General features: G+C 49.6%; 1 protein-coding gene across 1 annotated transcript in view; it reads right to left on the bottom strand.

Moving 5' to 3' along the window:
- Window positions 1-2,219: 2,219 nt before the first annotated feature.
- map1aa (microtubule-associated protein 1Aa) overlaps window positions 2,220-8,901 on the bottom strand; it is a 32,974-nt gene continuing 26,292 nt past the window's right edge. The window contains exons 5-6 of the mRNA XM_034678492.1: window positions 8,664-8,890; window positions 2,220-5,753 (exon numbers count right to left, since the gene is read on the bottom strand). Coding sequence (XP_034534383.1) covers window positions 5,598-5,753; window positions 8,664-8,890 — 383 coding nt within the window. The 3' untranslated portion in view covers window positions 2,220-5,597. The remainder of the gene's footprint in view (window positions 5,754-8,663; window positions 8,891-8,901) is intronic.

Below are 8,901 nucleotides of genomic sequence, written 5' to 3'. Positions count from 1 at the left end.
AGGTCCCTACAGGTGCTTTAAGGTCTACAGAGGTCCCCTACAGGAGCTTTAAGGTCTACAGAGGTCACATTCAGGAGCTTTAAGGTCTACAGAGGTCCCCTACAGGAGCTTTAAGGTCTGCAGAGGTCACATTCAGGAGCTTTAAGGTCTACAGAGGTCCCCTACAGGAGCTTTAAGGTCCACAGAGGTCACATTCAGGAGCTTTAAGGTCTACAGAGGTCCCCTACAGGAGCTTTAAGGTCCACAGAGGTCACATTCAGGAGCTTTAAGGTCTACAGAGGTCCCCTACAGGAGCTTTAAGGTCTACAGAGGTCCCCTACAGGAGCTTTAAGGTCTACAGAGGTCACATTCAGGAGCTTTAAGGTCTACAGAGGTCCCCTACAGGAGCTTTAAGGTCTACAGAGGTCCCCTACAGGAGCTTTAAGGTCTACAGAGGTCACATTCAGGAGCTTTAAGGTCTACAGAGGTCCCCTACAGGAGCTTTAAGGTCTACAGAGGTCACATTCAGGAGCTTTAAGGTCTACAAAGGTCCCCTACAGGAGCTTTAAGGTCTACAGAGGTCCCCTACAGGAGCTTTAAGGTCTACAGAGGTCCCCTACAGGAGCTTTAAGGTCTACAGAGGTCCCTACAGGAGCTTTAAGGTCTACAGAGGTCCCCTACAGGAGCTTTAAGGTCTACAGAGGTCACATTCAGGAGCTTTAAGGTCTACAGAGGTCCCCTACAGGAGCTTTAAGGTCTACAGAGGTCACATTCAGGAGCTTTAAGGTCTACAGAGGTCCCCTACAGGAGCTTTAAGGTCTACAGAGGTCACATTCAGGAGCTTTAAGGTCTACAGAGGTCCCCTACAGGAGCTTTAAGGTCCACAGAGGTCACATTCAGGAGCTTTAAGGTCTACAGAGGTCACATTCAGGAGCTTTAAGGTCTACAGAGGTCACATTCAGGAGCTTTAAGGTCTACAGAGGTCCCCTACAGGAGCTTTAAGGTCTACAGAGGTCACCTACAGGAGCTTTAAGGTCTACAGAGGTCACCTACAGGAGCTTTAAGGTCTACAGAGGTCCCCTACAGGAGCTTTAAGGTCTACAGAGGTCACATTCAGGAGCTTTAAGGTCTACAGAGGTCCCCTACAGGAGCTTTAAGGTCTACAGAGGTCACATTCAGGAGCTTTAAGGTCTACAGAGGTCCCCTACAGGTGCTTTAAGGTCTACAGAGGTCCCCTACAGGAGCTTTAAGGTCTACAGAGGTCACATTCAGGAGCTTTAAGGTCTACAGAGGTCCCCTACAGGAGCTTTAAGGTCTGCAGAGGTCACATTCAGGAGCTTTAAGGTCTACAGAGGTCCCCTACAGGAGCTTTAAGGTCCACAGAGGTCACATTCAGGAGCTTTAAGGTCTACAGAGGTCACATTCAGTAGCTTTAAGGTCTACAGAGGTCCCCTACAGGAGCTTTAAGGTCTACAGAGGTCACATTCAGGAGCTTTAAGGTCTACAGAGGTCCCCTACAGGAGCTTTAAGGTCTGCAGAGGTCACATTCAGGAGCTTTAAGGTCTACAGAGGTCCCCTACAGGAGCTTTAAGGTCCACAGAGGTCACATTCAGGAGCTTTAAGGTCTACAGAGGTCACATTCAGTAGCTTTAAGGTCTACAGAGGTCCCCTACAGGAGCTTTAAGGTCCACAGAGGTCACATTCAGGAGCTTTAAGGTCTACAGAGGTCCCCTACAGGAGCTTTAAGGTCTACAGAGGTCCCCTACAGGAGCTTTAAGGTCTACAGAGGTCACATTCAGGAGCTTTAAGGTCTACAGAGGTCCCCTACAGGAGCTTTAAGGTCTACAGAGGTCACATTCAGGAGCTTTAAGGTCTACAGAGGTCCCCTACAGGAGCTTTAAGGTCTACAGAGGTCCCCTACAGGAGCTTTAAGGTCTTGTACTCACAGTTGATGGAGACTCCCCCAGGAAGATGCTCCCTTGCTCTTACACTCCAACATGTCAGCTGTGAGAGGGGGAGGAAGCTAATGTATAGTAGCGTATTAGCTTTAGCATCGTGACATCAGAACTGTTTATATTTCTGCATCATTCAGCTGATCGATCAGGTCAGGAGAGCCAACAGCTCGGTCCCGGACTCCGTCCTCCAGGTGAAGGGAGCGAGAGCTGATCAGTGTGAGAGGAAGCAGCTGAATGTGGCGCCATGTGATGAAAGCAGCAGAGAAGAAGAGGGAGACGTTGGTGTTCAGTAAATGATTTTTATTGTTCTTCACTTCCCTTCAACAATAAATCTGTTTAATACTTTAATAAGCCTTTAGAGAGATAAAGAGAATATTGCACTTAAAAGAAGAGATGAGCGAAGAAGCAGAGAGAAGGAAAAGAAACGATCACAGCCGGATTACATGTGCCTCCTTCAGCTCAGCTTCTTTAAATCACATCTTTAAATAGCTTCTCTATGATACGTCTGCAGCTAGCACGATACACAGAACTCAAACATGCACAACAAGCAGCTCCCTGAAACCTCCAGAGGCTCCACGAGAGCAGGAACACAGCAGCTATTTACTCAGTGTGTGTGTGTGTGTGTGTGTGTGTGCGTGTATATATGTGTGTATATGTGTGTGTGCGTGTGAAGCTCTGACTGTAAAGAGAAACAGGAGATATAAACCTGTGTGGCAGTTTGACTCTGGTGTGTGTGTTTGTGTGTGTGTGTGTCTGCGTGGCAAATTGGCTCTGGTGCGTGCGTGTGTGTGTGTGTGTGCATGTGTGTGTGTGCGTGTTTGTGTGTGTCTGCGTAGCAGTTTGCCTCTGGTGTGTGCGTGTGTGTGCATGTGTGTGTGTGCATGTGTGTGTGTGTCTGCGTGGCAGTTTGACTCTGGTGTGTGCGTGTGTGTGTGCATGTGTGCGTGTGTGTGTGCATGTGTGCGTGTGTGTGTGTGTGTGTGTGAGTGTGTGTGCATGTATGTGTGCGTGTGTGTGTGTGTGTCTGCATGGCAGTTTGACTCTGGTGTGTGCGTGCATGTGTGCGTGTGTGTTTGTGCATGTGTGCGTGCGTGTGCGTGCATGTGTGAGTGTGTGTGCATGTATGTGTGCGTGTGTGTGTGTGTGTCTGCATGGCAGTTTGACTCTGGTGTGTGCGTGCATGTGTGTGTGTGTCTGCGTGGCAGTTTGACTCTGGTGTGTGCGTGTGTGTGTGTGTGTGCATGTGTGTGTGTGCGTGTTTGTGTGTGTCTGCGTAGCAGTTTGCCTCTGGTGTGTGCGTGTGTGTGCATGTGTGTGTGTGCATGTGTGTGTGTGTCTGCGTGGCAGTTTGACTCTGGTGTGTGCGTGTGTGTGTGCATGTGTGCGTGTGTGTGTGCATGTGTGCGTGTGTGTGTGTGTGTGTGTGTGTCTGCGTGGCAGTTTGACTCTGGTGTGTGCGAGGTGTTGATTGGTTATTAGGAGCCTTTAGTGAAGCAGATTACACATCAGCTGTGATTGGCTGACTGGGTTAACAGGAAGTGATGTCACAGTTAACCCAGTTTAATCGGAGGAGTTGCAGAAAACACAAATTGTGTTTCTGACTGAATATGTCATTTTCACACTGCGGCCATTTTTCTCAGACATCACACTCAGGGGGAGGGGTCATATCCAGAGTAATGATGTCACACAGTTAGGAAACTAACTCCTCCTCCTCGTCCTCAGACCCGTCTGTACCTGAAGCTGAGTGTTGGAGCTGATCGTCGGCGGTCGCCATCTTGGAAATACTGACTCAACCTAACTTCAGTGTGAGGTAAAGAGGCGGGCCGTTAGCCTCCTCGCTAACAGCTACAGTGTGCCCACCTGTCAGTCCAGAAAGCCACGCCCTTAATTATGCAAATGCTATAACTTGAATGTTTCCAAACGAACTCGTGATGATGAACCCTCGTCCCGTTCCGTGTGTCGATGGAGGAATGATCGAAGACCTGGAGCGTTTTCTGAACCAGGCTGTAAACGTGCATCACACGCCGAAGCTCAGAGGACTTCATGTAGGGGTCCACATCCCTCCAGACTCACCTGATGTCTTCACCTGAAGGTCTGGGACACGCCTCTCGTATACCACCCGCAGCACCTCTCTCCCTGAGAGTGATGTCAGAGAAGAATGGCCGCCGTGTGAGTCTTTAATCTGCCGTCAGAAATAATCTTGGACCTGTCGCTCACACGGAGGAGCTGTAGCGGGTTGACTCTGCACAGTCGCGTGTGTGACCAGGTTAGTCAGATGGACCATGTGATGCAAGGTAACCAAGGCAACCAGGAGATCAAAGTTCTCCACGGAGAAGGTAAAGGTAATCTGCAACTTCACATTCAAAGCGAGGCCGCCCAGCTCCCTGAGAAGCCGCCATCTTTCTGAACATGCTGCTCATGCATCGAAGATCGGACAAAAATACTCCAACACGGACGCCTGCAGACGCCCGCCGTCCTGCAGACGCCCGCCGTCCTGCAGACGCCCGCCGTCCTGCAGACGCCCGCCGTCCTGCAGACGCCTGCCGTCCTGCTCCGGTCTGAGGAGGGTTTAAAAAGTGTACGTTACCTAAACCTTATCAAAATATAAAACCATCAAACGGAAACACAGACACACTGTAAGAAGTTCAGAAAGTTAAAAACAGCCACGGATTCACCGGCAGGAAAGAAACGAGAGAAGAGACTGAAGTCAGAACGTTCAGATCTGCAGACTAAAGTCAGACCAACAGGTTTCTGTGGACCAGCATCCAGGAGGGTTTGTGCTTCTGCTCGCAGCAGCTCCGGGAACACTGAGTCCTGAGGGGAGCACAGGTCAGAGCGGCCTAATGCTATGCTAACGTCATAAACTGAAGCTCTGAGTTACAGAGGATCAGCTCAGCCTCCAATCAACTAACACCTTCTAACAGGTCCAGTCCTCCAGACCAGCAGGCCGTCCACACTACGTCCCGCCTCACACAGACCCACAGACTCACGCTCCCCAGGACGGAGCGGCCCGCTCACACCGTGTGGGAAGGTCTGTGGATATGAGGAGGAGGTCACACAGCTGTTCTCCGTGTGAACGGGATGAAGATGTTCTGCCCTCAATGCTCCTCATCATCAGCCGGACAATCACCGAGAGTAAACCCTGAGGGACGAGGACGGACTGAAGTCTCAGTGAGGACAGTTCTCACTGGCTGCTGACCCTGAAGCAGAGACTCACGGGGTCACAGATGTGAGGTCTCCTCTCTGTCAGCAGGACATCAGGCAGCCTGTGAGAACACATCCGGTTCACTCAGTACAGAGGTTTGGGACTCAGCTGGAGATGCTCTCTGGTTTTGATGCTTTAAGGTGCAGAACTTGTGCTTGGACTCAGAACCATCAGGTCATACTGATCCCGTCTGAGACTGTCTCCAATAATCCCAGACTTCATCTTTACAGGGTTTAAAGAATAGAGTTAAATAATGATGATGATGATGAAGGAGAGGAGGACAGAGTCATTAGAAAACAAAACCAATCAGAGACGACCACGACAAGATGATCAACCAATCAAAAAATAGAAAAGAAGAGGCGTTTGTCCAAATCTGTCTCTGACAGACGACACATCAGACTACAGAGAGGAGCCATTCTACAGGTCTACACTGAAGGGGGCAGGAGCACACCACCATCCTAAAACTCGATCTTGCAGGCGGGGAAGGACTCGTCCTGCATGACCACGGTGCTGCTGGAGGCCAGGACCATAATGTTCAGCTCCTGCTGCTTCTCATGGGTCTGCTGGTACCAGTCCCGGGTCACCTCCGTGTCATGGGTCGGGATCAGCGTCACCTGAGACAGAAAGAGACGGACATGTGAGGGGAGCAGACCCCCGAGCATCTCTCTCAGCTGACAGAAACATTCATCCTTAAAGAGAGGACTCAAGGTCTCTGACGGTCCCGGAGGTCTACGGTGGCCTGAAGGGACTAAACGTTTGGAGACTGACCCATCAGACAAAACTCGAACCTACACATCTTATACCTGACAGGAGGGGGTCTGAACCTGGAGCCCAGGGTCACAAAGTCTAAATCTGGTGTAGGGCTGCCAAGATTATTATTATTTATTTATTATTTAATAATCGACGTCATCGTTTATTTCCTTTGTTTTTCTCTCCAAACCGCCGCCGTACCTTCCGCTGTCCGGTCTGCCTTTCTGTCCTTGACGCACATGCACAGTCGTGATAATCAGGGTCAGTCGTGATAATCAGGGCCAGTCGTGATAATCAGGGTCAGTGGTGATAATCAGGGTCAGTCGAGATAATCAGGGCCAGTCGTGATAATCAGGGTCAGTCGTGATAATCGGGGTCAGTCGTGATAATCAGGGTCAGTGGTGATAATCAGGGTCAGTCGTGATAATCAGGGTCAGTCGTGATAATCAGGGTCAGTCGTGATAATCGGGGTCAGTCGAGATAATCAGGGTCAGTGGTGATAATCAGGGTCAGTCGTGATAATCGGGGTCAGTCGTGATAATCGGGGTCAGTCGTGATAATCAGGGTCAGTCGTGATAATCAGGGTCAGTCGTGATAATCGGGGTCAGTCGTGATAATCAGGGTCAGTCGTGATAATCAGGGTCAGTCGTGATAATCGGGGTCAGTCGTGATAATCGGGGTCAGTCGTGATAATCGGGGTCAGTCGTGATAATCGGGGTCAGTCGTGATAATCGGGGTCAGTGGTGATAATCAGGATCAGTCGTGATAATCAGGGTCAGTCATTTGGGGTCAGTCGTGATAATCAGGGTCAGTCATTTGGGGTCAGTCGTGACAATCAGGGTCAGTCGTGATAATCAGGGTCAGTCATTTGGGGTCAGTGGTGATAATCAGGGTCAGTCGTGATAATCAGGGTCAGTCGTGATAATCAGGGTCAGTCATTTGGGGTCAGTCGTGATAATCAGGGTCAGTCATTTGGGGTCAGTCGTGATAATCAGGGTCAGTCGTGATAATCAGGGTCAGTCGTGATAATCGGGGTCAGTCGTGATAATCGGGGTCAGTCGTGATAATCAGGGTCAGTCGTGATAATCAGGGTCAGTCGTGATAATCAGGGTCAGTCGTGATAATCAGGGTCAGTCATTTGGGGTCAGTCGTGATAATCAGGGTCAGTCGTGATAATCAGGGTCAGTCGTGATAATCGGGGTCAGTCGTGATAATCGGGGTCAGTCGTGATAATCAGGGTCAGTCGTGATAATCGGGGTCAGTCGTGATAATCGGGGTCAGTCATTTGGGGTCAGTCGTGATAATCAGGGTCAGTCGTGATAATCGGGGTCAGTCGTGATAATCGGGGTCAGTCGTGATAATCAGGGTCAGTCATTTGGGGTCAGTCGTGATAATCAGGGTCAGTCGTGATAATCGGGGTCAGTCGTGATAATCAGGGTCAGTCGTGATAATCAGGGTCAGTCGTGATAATCTGGGTCAGTCGTGATAATCAGGGTCAGTCGTGATAATCAGGGTCAGTCGTGATAATCAGGGTCAGTCGTGATAATCAGGGTCAGTCGTGATAATCAGGGTCAGTCGTGATAATCGGGGTCAGTCGTGATAATCGGGGTCAGTCGTGATAATCAGGGTCAGTCGTGATAATCAGGGTCAGTCGTGATAATCTGGGTCAGTCGTGATAATCAGGGTCAGTCGTGATAATCTGGGTCAGTCGTGATAATCGGGGTCAGTCGTGATAATCGGGGTCAGTCGTGATAATCAGGGTCAGTCGTGATAATCTGGGTCAGTCGTGATAATCAGGGTCAGTCGTGATAATCGGGGTCAGTCGTGATAATCGGGGTCAGTCGTGATAATCGGGGTCAGTCGTGATAATCGGGGTCAGTCGTGATAATCGGGGTCAGTCGTGATAATCGGGGTCAGTCGTGATAATCAGGGTCAGTCGTGATAATCAGGGTCAGTCGTGATAATCGGGGTCAGTCGTGATAATCGGGGTCAGTCATTTGGGGTCAGTCGTGATAATCAGGGTCAGTTGTGATAATCGGGGTCAGTCGTGATAATCGGGGTCAGTCGTGATAATCGGGGTCACCTGTGATGTCACCGGTAAAGTTTTGCCCAAACAGTATCACGGCTAGCCGGCTAAGGAGCTGGAAAGTTTGGGAGCATTTTTCCAAAATAAAAGAGAAGAATGTGAAAGGCAGAACTTTCCTTCCATGGCGGTACGACGGCGATGTACGAGCATCTGATAAGGAAGCACGTCGTGGCGGATTTAATTTCTGAAGAAGAGGGACAGTCGCCTCGGTAAGCTAACCGGCTAGTTAGCTGCTAACATTAACGTAAACAGTGAGCGATTTACTTAACAGTGATTTCATGTTTGAATAGGAAATGTGATAACGCTAATATTTTATAACGCTACGTTACAGAACTAAAAAAATACGTTCCTCTTCAATGGACGACTTTGTTACCATCGTGCCTTCATTTCATTTTGGACTATCACATTAAAAAATGTCAGAACTGAGAACAGAGCTGCAAAGTTCATTAAAAGTTGAATGAACGATCATCTTAATGTCTTTATTTTCAGTTAGCACCTTAAACCCTGAGAAACCAGTGATGGTGATATCAGAGCATGCTGCTGAGATAAACTGTACGTCTGATCCGATTAGTCGACTCATCACTAAAATAATCGGTGACTAGTGGATTATCAGAAGAATGGTTTGTGGCAGGTCTACTCTGGTGTAGTACTAAGCCTCAGTGTCCGCTGTGCGCAGTGGGAATGTTACCTGCAGGTTGGATCCCCACTGAGCCTTCCCGTCCAGCAGAGCGTCCAGGACTCCTCGGCTCGGCTCGCCGCTCGCTGCGTCGTTTCCGCTCACCACGTAGTACGCAGAGCGGACGCGTTTGAAGAACTCCTGGTCCACGTTCTTGGCACTGCAGTGGTTGGGGATGTAGGCCAAGTCCACGTAGATAGGAAGTCCTGAAGCAGCTGCAGAGCCAGACTTCTGAGAACCTGGGTCAGAG

The sequence above is a fragment of the Notolabrus celidotus genome, unplaced genomic scaffold (assembly GCF_009762535.1).
Source record: "Notolabrus celidotus isolate fNotCel1 unplaced genomic scaffold, fNotCel1.pri scaffold_158_arrow_ctg1, whole genome shotgun sequence".
Taxonomy (NCBI): Eukaryota; Metazoa; Chordata; class Actinopteri; order Labriformes; family Labridae; genus Notolabrus; species Notolabrus celidotus.
The sequence above is the reverse complement of the archived record's forward strand: the minus strand, read 5'-3'. Positions and strand labels throughout refer to the sequence as shown.